The following is a 16,355-nucleotide window of genomic DNA, read 5'->3' on the forward strand; positions in this document are numbered from 1 at the left end:
TTTTTTTTTGTTTATTGTTGTTCTTGTTTTACATTGTTGTTGTTTTTTGCAGGTTTCACAGGTGTTTGTCAGCCAGCAGTCTAGTTCTACGTCTTACCCACTGGATCTCCTGAAAGCTCACCCCACACCCACTTTGGTCACGGACATCAATGGCAACCGTTATCTGATTGCACTCACCAGTAACAGTGTTGATAGTCTGTCTGGAAATTCTCCTCAGAGCAAATCCAATGGACGGATCACTCTACAGGTGACTAAACAACAGTTTATCTATTAATATCTTCATTTCATTTAGGTATACTCTGCTCTTTAAGTTTGGGGTCTGTATATTTTTTTATGGTTTGTGAAATACCGTTTTAATGTAAAATATCGCATCCATTTTAATATGTTTTAAATGTAAGCTGATTTTTCAGCAGCCGGTACTGCAGTCTTCAGTGTCACGTGGTCATATATGCTGATTTGGGGCATTCACTGCTGACATTTGGTTCTTATACATTTAATAGGAGTCATAATCGTTGGTTTGTTGTGTTTCAGAGATTGCAGTCGACCCCTACCAAGCTCCCTAGCCAGTCATCTACTGATATGGCTAGTTCTGCCAACCAATCACAGACTGTCAGAGAGCCCATCAACAAAGTATGTGCATATAACATGCGGATGTGCTTTTTTCAACTTAAATGAAAGCATGAAATAGAGAGCTCTCTGTTGATTTGAACTCTGAAGTCTTTAGAGGTACATGAAATACTAAGATGACATACAGAAAAATAATGATGAAAAACAATGAGCATGTTATTTTCAACCTATGAGCCGAAATTGGCTACTTTAAGATTTATTTGAATATTTTACAAGTTTGAAATCAATATAGAGTGAGCATCACATGGATTTGAATGACTTGTATCAGTATTATTCATAAGACAGGATCTTTCTAAAGCAATGTCATGGTCCAGTAGTACAAAGGAATTGCATGTTTGCCCTGTGATGTGCACTCAATTACAGTTGTGCATTAAATTATTGATAGAAAAAGGTATAGAAATACATGTGTGGATTGTATTGAGAGCTAACAAAACCGTGTATATGCATTATAGTCAATAATTACTGGAATATAAGGGGATGGGCTGCAGATGGTTGTTTTTTTCTCTCCTCTCCGCAGCTGACCCATGTTAAAATCTCCCATTTCCAGGTTCAGAAAGTAGGGCTCCACTTGGAAACCCCCAGTGTTAAAGAGTCTAGCCAGCCAGTGTCTGCACCTCCCAGCTTTGTGCCCTTCTTCTGTGAGGAATCCAACCCACTGAGCAAACCCTCCTCACCTCCTTTGTTTAAGGTATTGCACATGCGTTAATAATGTTATTACCCATTTTTCTTTTTTGCCTTTTCTCCTCCTTGCTTTGTTTCGAGCTAAAGCTAGTATTTATTTTTCCATCCTCCTCTACCCATCATCTCCATCAATTCTAGGAGGACATTTGCCCAAATTTTGATAGACACACTTTATTCACCCCTTCCTCCCCAAAGCCAAAGCCGATCACTCACCCTCCTCAGCATTTCAAAGTATGGCTTTTACTCATTCATTCTTTCTTCTATTTTCTTTATCTTCATTTTTCACCTTCATTTCCTTTGTAAACAGGGTTTTTTTCTTATTGTAACATTGATTGTATTGTCTGTTTAACAGGATAATGTCTCAAACAACCAGCAAATAGATGATCTGTTTGAAATCCTGATCAAGAGTGGAGGTAAAAGTCTTTTTTAATTTAGAAATTGATTATTTTATTCAGCAAGGATGTGTTAAATTGATCCAAAATGACAGTAATTTATAATATTTAAAATAATGTTGTTTTCAAATAAATGCTGTTCTTTTGAACTTTCTATGTATCAAAGATCTACAAAAAAATATCATGCAAACTGTTTTCTACATAGATAATAATAAATGTTTCTCGGGGGCCAAGTCAGCAAATTAAAATGTTTTCTGAAGGATAACATGACTGCTGAAAATGGTACTAAGCAATTATTAGAATAAATTACATTTTAAAATATATTAAAATAGAAAACGGCTATTTTAAAGTGTAACCGTATTTTACCGTTTTTATACTTATTTTGATCAAATAATTTCAAACTTGGTAAGCATAAGAGACCATCCAAAAAAAATCTTGAAAGGTAGTGTGTGAATATATATTAAGTAATAATAAATCTCTCTTTATTCTCAGAAATTTCATCTGGGTTTAAAGCCAGTCAAGACCCCTCCCTGTCAGACCTCCACTCAAGCCCACCCACTCCATCTCCACCTCCTTCTCCGCAACACCTCTCACCATCCACACATCACCCTGACCCCGTCCCCGCCCCTTCCCAGCAGCTCTCAGACACCCAGGACAGGCCTTGCTCTGGAAACGGTCGCCTGGAGGACTTCCTGGAGAGCACCACTGGTGCTCCTCTTCTCGGCGTGGAGCCGGATGGCCCGTTAACGTTAATCGATGACCTCCACAATCAAATGCTGAGCACTTCCAGTATTCTGGACCATCCACCATCTCCAATGGACACCAGTGACCTGAGCTTCTCGCCCCACCCCGCCAGCCTGGACTTTGAAGACCCCACCTTGGATGGCATGGATTGGTTGGACATACCCGTGGTAGGAGGGGGCAGTACTTCTAACAGTGGGGGTATGGTTCTTGCCCCTTTGAACTCGCACGCCCCAACCAGTGTATTTTCCACAGACTTTTTGGACAGTTCGGATCTGCAGCTCCATTGGGATTCATTGTAGCTTTTGGTCTTAATTGCTTGACGACACACAATTTAGCACCTTTAACCTTACTGTGTATAGGCTGTACACTCCAGATGCACATGCTGTTTCTTATGCTGAAAAGCTTCGATTTTTCTTCATATTCCAATGCCAAATTGGTATTTAAACAGTTCCTATCAGAATAGGTTCTCTTAAGCACTGAATTTGAAGCTTTCATTTACTTCATCAAACCCAAATGTTTTACATCACATGACGTTGTTGCCTTTGCCAATAGAGAGACCAATCTGGACCTCACCACCATCAACAGCTCAACTAAAGAATCCCTAGCTTACTCTACTTTTAGACAAGTTGTCTATGATGGTGGTTAGGATCATTTTTTCACTTTAAGCACACCAGTTACTATACTCCACTACCTGTCTTTGGCACCACATAGTGTTATTTCTATCCATTTTAATAAAGCTATGACCTCAGAACCATGATATGAGGCTATTTCTGCTCTACAGATTTCACACTTTTTATCCATCAACAAACTAAATGGAGGGAAAATTTGAGATATAAAAGTCATCCTTGGTTTTGGCTAGTTCTTCCAACATTGCACTTAAGTCGACCCAACTTGTGCTCTGGTCTACATGACCCAATGCAGGGAACCAGGTTTGGTGACGTTCACCGGATCTCTATGCATTGCTGTACTTTAGGATCATGTATTGATGAAACCTTTGTTCCTTTCCCTCTGATTGTAGCGATTCGCTGGTGGAGGTCAGTGCTGGGGTTCAGGTTTCAGAATATTTGGAACTTCTTGTTTTGTAAAAAATAAATAAAAGAATAAAAATGCAGTGTGGGGTGTGTTTTGTTGTTGCATCTGCACTCACACACAATGGTCATTTCTTATTCTGCTATTGAAGCAAACAGGATTTTACTACCGTACACTTCTGCCTGTGGAGGCTAGTCTATACTATTAAAATAAAGTATTTAGATGTCTTCAAAATTGTACTAAAAAATAAAAGCCTGACAATTTTTTGCCACTAGTGGATATTCAATGGGTACCAAAAAAAGCAAACAAGGTTTAGAGTATGTAGTGATATTTAAAGTAAATATAAATTTTAAAAAGCAATTTTACATGCGTATCATAAAAGATTTTACATCTGCCTCATACAATTAAATGAAGATAAAGAGTCTCTGCAAAATGTGCTCCATAAAAAAAAAGAAACCGATTTACATGAAAAAGAAAGTGATGAAATTATCAAATATATTTTTTATAAATAGCATATATTTTTTGTATTTATTTAATATTTTAATATTTTATCGTGATACTACACTGCGGTATATCGTCGGTGACCAGAAGAGAGCGTAAGAGATCTACAGCCCAGATGATGATATAACAACCTCAGTGGTGCTGCTGTGTGAGCCAAACGAGGTTAAATATTTCAAATATGCTGCTGTTTTCTGCCTCGACAACCATGAAGGATTTTTTCCTGCCTGTTGTGCCTGGTGAGTGTTGATTTTTAAGGGAGTTTGGGAATTAACGGGTGGAAGTATAAATATAACAGTAACCAAACACGCAGCCTGCTAAAAGCATTACGTTTGAAAAGTTTTATTCTGTAAAGAGATATTGTTTGAGGTAAAAATACACATTTGAAAACGGATTCATCATTTCAAGCATTAGGGTCATTTTTCAATTGCGGTGGCAAGTGGTGTCCCTCAACTTTACCAATAAATTATAAAAATTTTATATTCTATAGGGTTAACACAATTTGTGCACCATTAATAGTTAACTTTTAGTTTTAAAATACGTATTTAATTGATTTTGGGAGATTGCATTTGTAACAAAATAGGCATGTTCCCGCCATACCTTAGAGCAGTATCATGGAATGTAATTGCAACAATGAAACGTTTTTAACACAAATAAAGTGGTTATAATGTAAATATAGATTTTATTTAACATTTTAAATTGTTTAAAAAAATACATATTTTGTGATATTTAAGAAAAAAGTTGTCATTTGCCATCCCAACTGAAGAATGATCCATTACTTTTTGGGGGGGTTATTGATGGTTACTCATATAGGCTACCCAAAATGATATAAAACCGTAAATTTCCTTTCAAAATAGCCTTTCTTGTTTTATTTATTCAATCAATGTTAAAAACCTTTATATGACTAATTAAATTACAGTTTTTACACAATAATGTAGGCGTTACCAACGTAACAAATAGTATTTATACTAACACTCGAATTTTCAGATATCTTTAAATGTTACAAAGCGTCGATGTAGTACCTAATTATTCTCTAATTAGATAATACAATTATGTACATAAATATATATTTACAGAAATATTTTTAATATGCTTAATATACATTTCTAAACAGAAAAAGCAGAAGTGCCCAGTTCACAGGAAGGTCGAAGAAAAGCAAAACACACTCCGTACAGTAGCCTATAGGAAGCACTTATTAGTTGCCTACATATATTTTAATAATAAAATCTTGTAAGGAATATCATAATAGCAAGAGTGTTGTTGATCAGAATGATAATGTGCTAATATTCAGTGAGTGTGATTTATTACTTTTATACAACAGTTTTTAACAAGTAACAGTGTGGAGTAACACTGATTTCCCTTCATTGTTCAAAGAGTTCTCTAATCACCATGGGTTTTTCCATTTCCCAATCCCGCTAGCTGGGGATTTTAGTCATACCAGAATCTGAACTGAATCTCCAGGTACTACTGCAGATTATTAGCTAACGCAGTTAGCTTGGATTCAGAAGTGTCATACTTTTCCCCATCAGACTCTCTAAATGGTATTTGAAGTAGATCTTGTTTTTGAATTTGGATACATTGTTTCTGAAGCAAAAGTTCTGGTAACTCTCTCCAGTGATCCAAGTGAAAGGAAGGATGCACAAGTACAAGGTAGACGGTGCAAGGCTTGCCTACAAGAGAGCTAGTGCTTGTGAGATCTTGATTTCAAGGATGGTTAATTCACAAGAGCTGATATTTTTGCCATTGCATAGCTTGGTTTACAAGAATGATGTGTGTCATTCCTAGTTCCAAGGTCCAGACCATTGCTCAGAACTGCTGGCATCATTTCTTCAGCCTCACACCATGAGGCAATCTGCCTTGGTCAACAATCTGTAAAGTGAGCAAGACAGGGAGGACTGGACACTTTTAGTCAGGCGGTCTTGTGAAGATTGCAGGAAAGTTGAAGTTAGATTTTTGAGAATGTCTTCACTCCATGACTGGAGTTATCTAAATGTAAAAACTATAATGAAGACTCATGAAACAAGCTTTTCTTAATATTTCTACTGAAAATTAATCTAGCTGTTAGCCTTGTGGGCAGCATTCTGCCATGTAGTTCATCATCTGATCAGAGTTTGACTCCTGTTTTGGGGTCCTTTCTCAATCCCAAATTTATTTTGCTTTTACTTTGCTTCATTACTTTCCTTCACATTGTGCCAAACCTGTAAACCCGTCATTCAGATTCAGAACATAAATTAAGGTGTTTTGGATGAAATCTGAGAGATTTCTGACCCTGCATAGAAAGAAATGGGACTACTACATTCAAGGCCCAAAAAGATAGTAAGGACATTGTTAAAATTGTCCATGTGACATCAGTGGTAATTTCATGAAGCCACAAGAATACCTTTTGCATGCAAAGAAAACAAAAATAAAGACTTTATTCAACAATTTCTTCTCTTCTCGGTAATTCTTTGACACATGTTCACAAGAGTACCACGACACAATGCATGTGCAGTTCTCTGCTTGCAAACAAGCCACAGCACATCCAGGAAGAACAGAGGAAATATATTTTTGATTTCTTTAACCACAAAAAGTATTCTCGTACCTTTATAAAATTAGAGTTGAACCACTGATGTCCCATGGACTGATTTAACAATGTCTTTACTACCTTTCTGGGCCTTGAATGTGTCAGTTGTGTTGATGTCTATGCAGGGTCAGAAAGCTTTCATCCAAAAATATATTTGTGTTCCTAAGATGAACAAAGGTCTTCAGGTTTGGAACGACATGAGGGTGAGGAACTAAATACACAATTTTTATTTTTGGGTGAAGTATCCCTTTAAATCCTGTCCCAAAAAAGGCAAACATGCTAATAATAATAATAATAAATCTGTATGCAGAATAAAAAAAAATGCTTTAAGAAATGTTTCATGGTTCTTTATCAGACTTGTCAAGTTAGTGTTATATTCGCTGACAGATCAACTTCATTCTTTTGTACAAAGGTTATTGTAACCCACAGGAACCGGATTGGTATGCCTTAAGTGTTTTTTTTTTCTTTTTTCAACATCAATCCCCTAAAACAAATGAGTAATTTAATGAGTGACATTCCCAAAGCGAGACTACCCAAGTCGGAGAGGAAGACCGTGAAATTTGCTCAAGCTCGAATAACCTTTCTTCATGAGCACAAAATCCTCAACTCACTCCGCAAAGCTTATACTTAAATCCTAGTGTGAGACCAGGCGTCTGGGTGTTGCTCTTTTCCTCTCCTTGGGCAGGAGAACGAGTTTGCTTTGTGTCTTTTTTCACATAAGGAATCCTGAGGTTGTGTTTATTTAAAGATGGCCAGGATAATTTCCCTTAATGACTTAGATTTAGGCTGACGTGATGATGGCATTGTCCTCGTTGAGCTAATGTGGCTTCGGACGCCATTCCTGTATTCTGATGTGAACACTCACCTTGTTATCAGAGACAAAGAGGCAAGAGATAACCTCAGAAAAGTGGGACGTATAGGAAACTATATAAAGAGGGGATTAGCACTGAAAGTAGAAATGACTACATAGTCGTGAGATTGTAGTTTTTGTGCATTCAGTCTGATAACAGTCAGCAGTGTTGTTTGTTTCTTTCCCATTTCCCTCAGACAGTGACCTCCGTCTTGCTGTTGGTCTGGTAGGCCTTACGTTTGGGATGTGGCTGATACAGTGGTTGTCCCGCATTGCCTTTGGGCTGGGAGAGGAACTCCGGTAGTGTTTCTGTGCTGTACTGTCTCCTGCTGCTGTAGGTCTGATGGCGAGTGGAATGCCCAGGATGCGAAGTCTGCCGGTGAACATGTCTTTGTCCAGAATCCCAAGCTTTGAAGGCTGAGCTGGAAAGCTGAGGGTGAGTGATGGTTTTTGGGATGCGGGTCCTCTCCAGCTGGCTGGTTGGGATTGAGATTGAAAGGGGGGAATGGATGTCATGGGAAGGGAGGACCTGGTGGAGGTAGGACTTGTCGTTCTGGTGTATCGGCATTGGTTGGAAAGGTGCCGGAGGGGAATGATGCTGAGAGAAATCCATTAGTGGATAACTTTTGTAGTAGCCCCTGCTCGCAGTATCGGCTAAAAAAGACCAGAAAAAAATGGAAAAAGTTAGAGAGGGACAAAGATTTACATTGCACAATTATAACTGAGCTGCACCAGGCACATTTACAGTCAAGCTATGTGACTACTTCGCATGTAAACAAACATGAGAAAAATTATATTTTATTACTTTTGTGTTCTCTCACAAATGTTTTGAATTTCCCTAAGAATCTTTGCGTGCACTTGCAAAAGTTATAGCACTAGAAAAAAAGAGCAGCACTAGAGCAGTTCACAGTGTACTTTTTAGATTTCTTCTGAAATCCTCCACCTTCCCCAGCTCCACCTGTATGTTCTGTTATGGGGTATTATATGCTATTTGTGCAGCAGCAGTATGTCTTAAATACTCACAGCACAGTATCGGCATACTGGCAGTAACAAGTGCCTTTGCCGCAGCAGCAATAATCTACAACTACAGCAACAACGACCAGCAGCAGCATTGCAGATCTGTTCGACCAAGACCAAACACATTTACATTGTCATATTTATCACCATGCTAAAATCATCAGAGGGTTGTCATGATAGAAATGATATTTTGAGCATCATTGGAAATCCGTTTAATGAAACCATGAGTTTGACGTATCACCTTTCAGTTGAGTTTTGATGAAGCAGTGTCTGTATTTCTGTTGAGATGTCCACTGAGAGCTTGTCCATTTTTATTAAACACTGACTTTATGCTGCCTGAAATATTTAAAGGTCATGCCTTGGACATGAGTTCTCTTTCTTCTCACGGTATTTACCTTCGAGCTGCTCGCTCCGTCTCATCTAATTAATGTCTGCTAGCTGTTCTTGTTCTGTTTGTTCTTGCCTTGCATTAATCATGAGGAATTGGAAGGTGTGTACATGTGGGTATATCAGGGGACATATTAGATATCGTCCTACATGACTGAATAAAATAAAAAATAAAAAACACTTCCTGTGGATGTTCTTTCGGTCTTAGCCTCATCAAATCCAATATCAAATGTATAAACCGATGTCAGATGGAGTTCTTTCAAATAACATAATCAAGTTATTTTTTCCCTTTTTCTCATTCATTAATTTCTTTTTGCCACAATGTGATTCAAAAAGAGGACATCTGAACGGCCTCCAGATTACTTCAAAGGCTGTACTGTTAGCCATCATCATCATTATGGTGCGCTGATGATTGCAGATCATCCTGGCATTGGATCATTGTTTGGTAACAATCAGATATAGACGTGTTCATATGCGTAAGTAGCTAATAATGTGACAGAATCATTGTGATCCAGACACTATTGGCTTAATATGTTCCCAGCATGTATAGCAGGCTAATTCTCCTGGCTGAAAGTAAATGGACTACAAGAAGCACCTCTCAAGCCCACAGTCTTTCTTTGGCAAAGTGCAATGAGATCTGTTTATCATGTTTATTAAACTTGGGAAAACTAGAACAGTAACGAGCCACTTTCACACAAACAGCCTATTTTTGTGAATTTAACACCATTTCATGTTTGGAGGTCATGTGTGAACAACACCCATTGTTGAAATGCAGCAAATAAGCACTCCACTAATTTGCTGGACAAAGCATTTTTAACACCGCTCCAAAAAAATCTGTATTCATATATGTGAATAACTGCCATAAGATAAATAAGATTTAAGTATACAAGTAAAAAAAAAAAAAAAGTACCACAAAGTATTAAACAACTACTGTATAATGATAAACTGCATCAGTGTTCAGAACAACAGTTCTGTTTATTATAATCATGCACTGCAGTTATGTTGTCAGCCTGTCTTAAACGCTTGAGCTCTTCAAAGATGGATGGATTTTTAACTGGCTGAATTTATTCCATCATTATTGTTCCTCTGTGTTGCTATTGTTATAGTTGTGGCCCGGACTTCTCTATTCTAATTAGAAAAATCATTCAAATTTACTTTTAGGTATCTCTATGTATGTTATTGTACTTGGTGAGAACAGCCCTTTACTCTACACCATGTAATTTGTTATGCAGTAGAACATTTTGGTTATCTACATTGTGGGAAAAATGCATCAGATGAGACAGAACTTGAAAGAAAATAGATTTTCTCCATGAGAGAAGATGAAGAAATTAATCTACGGATTAAAGGGTCTAAATAAAGATCATTTTTAGCTAATTTTAAAAGCTTCGCTGTTGCTTGTTTAAACCGCAGACGTGGTGATTTACCGGAATACATCATTTTAATAGGTTTTGTGTACGGCTATTAACTACAGCTATTACCTTCTAAACAAAAGATAAATATTAAGCATCTTGAAGAATAAAAGCATCAGTTCGAATGAAGATATAAAATGCTAAAAATAAAACTCTACACTTCTTTTGCCATTTTAAAAGCCATTTGAGAAAATAACATGCAATGGATTTTGTGTAGTGAGGATTATGTGTGTAAATCTGACAAAACACATGAATATGCAACTTTGTCTAAATGTGTAGTAGTCACCAGCACTGGGATGTTACATTGAGTACCGGGGGTCGAGCAGAGTAACCTTTTAGTTCCCAAACTGTGGTCCTCACCACACCAGAGGGCTTCCCTGATTCTGTCAATCTAACTTGGGGACTGTTGTTTATGGCATCCAACAGAGCATGAAATAATTCAACATCTGTGAATGAAGTGTGCTTGTGTAGTAACATTTACCGACTGCTTTCAGAGAGTTGTACTTATTCAGCGCCGGGCCTGGTATACTGAGGTTGCATTGAGGATGAGAGAGTCTGGCCGATGTACCAAAAGAAAAGCCGGCGTTGTTTAGATGGTACTGCTCTGAAATACAGAAGAACAGTAGAAGAACGTTAAAAAGACTCTGTATGTGATCACATCAATATTTCATGTATAATAATATATACTCATGTATTTCATAAATACCCTAGTAAAAACATCTGGGCTTCTATTCCAAAAAATGCTGTTCAACAATGTATCACAGTTTCCAACAAATTAGCATATTATAGAATGATTCCTGAAAGACCATGTGACACTGAAGAATGGAGTAATGACTGCTGAAAATTCAGCTTTGCATCACAGGAATTCAAATAAAAGAAAATGTAACAGTAATATTTCATAATATTTTTTTTCTTTATTTCTGAGCAGATAAATGCATTCTTAGTGAGCATAAGCAACGTTACAAATAATAATAATATATATATATGTGTGTGTGTGTGTGTGTGTGTATATAGTGCCATTTTAAATTCGGGTGAGAACACTGGTACAAACTACACTGTTACAATGCAGAAAACCATGCTGTGTCTGTGATTAAGTCACTTTGTTGAACTGCAGTAGAGACCAATTTAAATCCGCTTTATATTGCGATCCTGTATTGACCAGTGAGATGTGGTTCAGCCTGAATGACCTATTTTATCTTGTAAGCTGTGGGTGACAGCACAGGAAGGACATTGATGGAATTAATGAATGTTAGATGTTGCTTTTCTTCTTTCCTGTTTGTTCCATTACTCATTAGTCACATTTCATTTAACATGAGCAGTGTGTTGAGAGATGTGAACAGCCGTTCTTTTAGGGTGAACACTTGTTAGATATTCTGAAATCACCCTGGCATTTCCTTGTAGCGGTAAATAGTGTTTTTAATGCTTTAACTGAATGTTGCATGAAAGCCAAGAGCATACCCTTCAGTGTGTTAATTTGGACAAGTACGCTTAGATCCAGATTACCCGAAAACCCAGCCTGAGACTGTTCTGATATCCTTATGTGGCATCAAAGGCATGTCTGGGTAATTCTGATGTTTATTTGCATGCAGTTTTCAGTGGTTGAACAAAGTTTGCTCAAGATCATTTGCAGCATTTCAGTGCTTTTAGTTTCTGCAGGTGTAGATTAGTCTTTTATTTTGTTAAGGGAAGTATTAACCTTTTCATCAGTTCTCTTGATCAGTGTGGTGCCCTGAGGACATTAGCTTTAATACAACATTAGAAGTGCCGTTAACCACCATTTACTAACTGTGTGCCCTCTTGAAAATCTCTGCTGTGTTCGATAATGATGAGGAGTAAAGGAAGAAACTAATGAAAGGGGCTTGTCAGGGTAAAGCATCTCCCAGAGTGCAAGACATAGCATGACAAAGAGAAATCAAACCAGATTGTTCAGAAGATTAAGTGTATGTGATGTAATTGTATGAGAAGGGTAGAAAAGAGGGTGATGTCCTCTGTGCACGTTAACGTCTTCATTAGGTATTTCTGACTAGACCTTTGAAGTCAAAATCATCGTCAGTAATTCCAGAGGGTGTAATAGCTTTTGATGGACTATGTAATTTTTTTAGGGCTATGTGTATTGCGTACTGAGAAATTTAGGATATTAATAAAATCATGCATATTTGTAAAGCAGTTGCCAAACAGTTTTCAGACTCTTGAAGGTCCTAGAGCACAGCATATGATAAAATGTTATTGAAAATAATAGTTTTTATTAGTTGAAATGAAGTGGGAATAAAATCAAATATAAAAAAACTAAATGAAAATTAAGTGGGAAAATAAGTTGAAATTGAAATTGTAAAATTAAAAAACAGAAGTAAACCTAAACAGAAATTGAATTTAAAAATAAAATAAAATATCCAAAACAAAATGACAAGCATTTAACAAAAAAAAGTAACATTTAAATCAAAGCTAACTGGTGAGTTTAAGAACCCAAGTGGAGCTTTATTCCAAAAGTAATCTAAAATACTGAAATAATCCAAACAGAGACTTGACTTGGCATGAACAGACTCAACTCACCAACAGCAGGTTACAACATCAATACTTGACAAAGAACATGGGCAACACGAGGCTTTTTATATCAAACAAAACAGGTCACATGACAAGAACCAACCAAAGAGAACATGACACATAAACCAAACAATCAATATCAGGATAACCAGTGATGGGAATAACGGCGTTACTAACGCCATTACTTTTTCCAGTAACGAGTAATCTAATTGATTACTCTTCTCATCTTAATAACGCCGTTACTGTTACTGCCAAAAAATGCGGCGCGTTACTATAACTTATGAAGCTGTTTTTTTTTTCATCAGACCAACTAGATCTCTGAGCGAGAGGCAAATACTTTTTTTTACTGTTCTTCCTTGGTTAGTGGGCAGAGCACGAGACAAGCGAATTGCGAATCGCGAACGACTCATCAAAAGCTAATTCGCGAACGAGTCGATCCATCATCACTAACGCTCATGAATTGCGACCAGGACACACAAGGAGACTTTTTAGCCTGGGGAAGCTAGTCTTGACTCCACTGAGGAATAGGCTCTCTGACCAGAAGTTTGAGAAGCTTTTGGTTTTGAGATACAACCACTGGTTCAATGACAAGAATGGGTGGATGGATAGCTAGATAGGGTTGCTTGGATTAATGGGGAGAATAGAATGATGGATGGATGGAGAGAATAGAATGATGGATGGGGAGAGTAGAATGATGGATGGATAGATGAATGGATAGAATAATGAATGCATGGATGTATAGATGAATGAATGTTCAAGAGCTAAAGTTGGATACAGTATGTCTAAAGTTGTGTTGCATCTTTTTACATTTGCAGTTTTGCACTAAAAAGAGTGTTTTTTTTTTTTTTTTATACATTTTTGGTACATTGCTTAAAGAGCATAATTTAATTTAGATTTATTTGTTGGCTGGTTGCAGCCTCTTGATGTAAGATTGTCAATGGCCAGAGTACAAGATTTGTTTTATGGAGATGTATTTTTTATTTTTTATGTATTACCTACCTGTTTATATCCTTCGTTTTGCTATACATTGCACTTTCCAGTTACATTGAAAGCACCTAATATTGTTACACGGTTCTACTTGAAGTACAGTATTTTTTTCAGTAAATTGTTGTTGTTTTATTTGCACTACAAAGAGTGTATATATTTGTTATTTCTTTTGGTATATTGCTTAACACGCTTAATTTAATTTTGCCCAGTTGTGGCCTGTTGAGGGGCAATAAATATCAAAAGTTCCAAAACATCTATTGTGTTATTTGCATTGATCCACTATATAAACATAATATCTACATACATGGCATTTGATTGGAGGCTAGTCTCACTTTGTCCCACAGCAACATTTATTTTTTTAGATGAGTGTACAATGTTTCATGTTTCTGTTAATAATGTATTGTATTAAGTGTCCATTTCATTATAATATTCAGATTTATCATAAATAATTGAACATGCACATGTATTTTAAGTTCCGTTAAAGAGGGGTAGAGGCGGGGTCACATTTGAGCATTTAAAATTTAACTTTACTTGAAAGTAACGCAATAGTTACTTTCTTAAGTAACTAGTTACTTTTAAAATTTGTAACTGAGTAACTAATTTAGTTACTTTTTGGAAGAAGTAACTAGTAACTGTAACTAATTACTTTTTAAAAGTAACTTGCCCAACACTGAGGATAACATGAAGGCAAGGGAATCAAATGACTAGACAGGGATGTGACGGTCACGGGAAGACCGCACATTCAACATGGACTTTAATACACACACATACTCACAAACACACACAGAGACTGTTTAGTGATAAGAGTTTATTGTAATTATTGATCAGAGTGAATGGAATACCTGTAAATGATGTGTATTGTTCCCGTGTAGCATTTGTCCCGTGATTTTTAGAGTCCCGGTAGGAAACCATGGCAGGAATTATTGGTTCCGCTTAGGGTGGGAATCTACCATGTATTAATTGAGCGAGGGGGTTTCAGGGGCAACGCGGCCGAGTTGTTGCTGTTATTTCCTGTTTAATGTGAATGATTTAATAACATCAAAGTAGATTTATTAATTATAACATCATGCCAATATGTTTCTTTTAGACGCTGTATATTTAGGTGAACATGTGTAAAGTGTTGTATGTGAGTTTGTCCCTCCCCATGGGGTAATGGTGCTGGCCACCAGTATAAATGTGAATGACTTTGTAATGGAGGGTAGTCTGTGTTTGTTGCTGCAGTGGAGAGTGTGGCCTGAGGGTTGTAGGTATTGTAGGTATTGTAGGTATTGTGGGTATTGTGGGTATTTTGTTTAGTTATTTTGAAATTGACCTTGTTGTTAAGGAAGTTATTTTTGGAAACTTATTTTGCATTTGAAATTAATTTGGATTTTTCTTTTTGGTTAAGACTTTGTTCCTTCTATTTTTTGCCATGTTTAATTATATTATTGGGCTAGGATGATTGCCCTTTTGTAAGTTTAAATAAATATTTGTTTACATTTCAAAGTTGTGTATTCATACTGCCTCTGTTTAATTTGGCTACAAAATTTGTGGTGCCTATTAGTAGGCTGACCATTACACTGGTGTCAGAAGTGGGATAGCCAGAAGAGAGCAGTAGGGATTTTTTTTTTTGTTTGTTTGTTTTATTTTTAACTCTCCACTGCAGTCAACAGTGGCATAGTGTCGGCTCAGAATGGCTCCTAAAAAGGTGCGGACGGATCAAGCTGAGGTGGAGGAACCCGGTAGAGCTGTTGGGGAAGGTGATGTTAGTGAAGTGGAACTGGGGAGCGTCACTGAGGATGTCTCACTTGCAGAGTTGAGAGACCTGTTCCGTTCACATTTCGCACAGCAGCAGGCTCGAGACCGTCGCCTGGAGCAAGAGGCTGACCGACAAGATGCTCGGTGGAGAGCAATGCAGCATCAGTTCTCTCTTCTGCAGCAGGAAGTGCATGTAAGGACGACGCCAGATCTACGGCCTGGTGGTGATATTCAGACTGGCCTTTTATCACAACCAACAGTCCAGCGAGTGCCCTCAGTGTTACGGGATACATCAGTCAGCCGACAGATGGAATCACCAGCTGCATCTCCACTGGAAGGCCAAGGCCAGAGTCCATTGAGAATTGAGAGAGAGCCACACCTGCAACGACTGAGTGAGACAGATGACGTAGAGCATTATTTAGCTACTTTTGAACGAATAGCGATGGCGTGTCGGTGGCCAACAACCGACTGGGCAGTTAGGTTAGTGCCCCTCTTGTCGGGCAAGGCTAGGGCTGCATATGTATATATGGACATGGTAGACTCACTTGATTATGACAAAGTCAAAGCAGCCATTCTTGCTAAGTATGACATAAATGCAGAGACTTATCGGCTTCAGTTCCGGTCAACAGAAGTGAAGGAGAATGAAACCCCAAAAGAGTTGTATGCCAGACTAAAAGAAAACTATGCCAAGTGGGTGCAGCCACAGCATCATACTAAGGAGGAGATTGGGGAGACAGTCATTTTGGAGCAGTTTTTGCGCATGTTGGCCCCTGATCTGCAAGTATGGATTAAGGAAAGAGGCCCTGTCTCTGCTGCAGAAGCTGCCAACTTAGCAGACACCTTTGTGGCAGCGCGACGCAAGACTCAACCATGGACATTCAAGCGTTGGAAGG

General features: G+C 37.7%; 2 protein-coding genes across 9 annotated transcripts in view; one reads left to right on the forward strand and one right to left on the reverse strand.

Moving 5' to 3' along the window:
* The window catches only part of mrtfab (myocardin related transcription factor Ab), a 30,706-nt gene extending 27,151 nt beyond the window's left edge, over positions 1 to 3,555 (forward strand). For 4 of the 8 annotated variants that reach the window (XM_052570709.1, XM_052570714.1, XM_052570707.1 and 1 more), the window contains 6 exons: positions 53 to 247; positions 532 to 630; positions 1,175 to 1,315; positions 1,447 to 1,539; positions 1,661 to 1,721; positions 2,193 to 3,555. In XM_052570709.1, the coding sequence (XP_052426669.1) occupies positions 53 to 247; positions 532 to 630; positions 1,175 to 1,315; positions 1,447 to 1,539; positions 1,661 to 1,721; positions 2,193 to 2,743 (1,140 nt within the window). In that variant the 3' untranslated portion in view covers positions 2,744 to 3,555. The remainder of the gene's footprint in view (positions 1 to 52; positions 248 to 531; positions 631 to 1,174; positions 1,316 to 1,446; positions 1,540 to 1,660; positions 1,722 to 2,192) is intronic. The other 4 variants (XM_052570713.1, XM_052570715.1, XM_052570712.1 and 1 more) reach the window with 1 other exon arrangement.
* Positions 3,556 to 4,339: 784 nt separating this feature from the next.
* shisa8b (shisa family member 8b) overlaps positions 4,340 to 16,355 on the reverse strand; it is a 33,021-nt gene continuing 21,005 nt past the window's right edge. The window contains exons 3-4 of the mRNA XM_052570213.1: positions 10,679 to 10,801; positions 4,340 to 8,038 (exon numbers count right to left, since the gene is read on the reverse strand). Coding sequence (XP_052426173.1) covers positions 7,578 to 8,038; positions 10,679 to 10,801 — 584 coding nt within the window. The 3' untranslated portion in view covers positions 4,340 to 7,577. The remainder of the gene's footprint in view (positions 8,039 to 10,678; positions 10,802 to 16,355) is intronic.

This window comes from Carassius gibelio, chromosome B12, assembly GCF_023724105.1.
Source record: "Carassius gibelio isolate Cgi1373 ecotype wild population from Czech Republic chromosome B12, carGib1.2-hapl.c, whole genome shotgun sequence".
In the NCBI taxonomy this organism is placed as follows: domain Eukaryota; kingdom Metazoa; phylum Chordata; class Actinopteri; order Cypriniformes; family Cyprinidae; genus Carassius; species Carassius gibelio.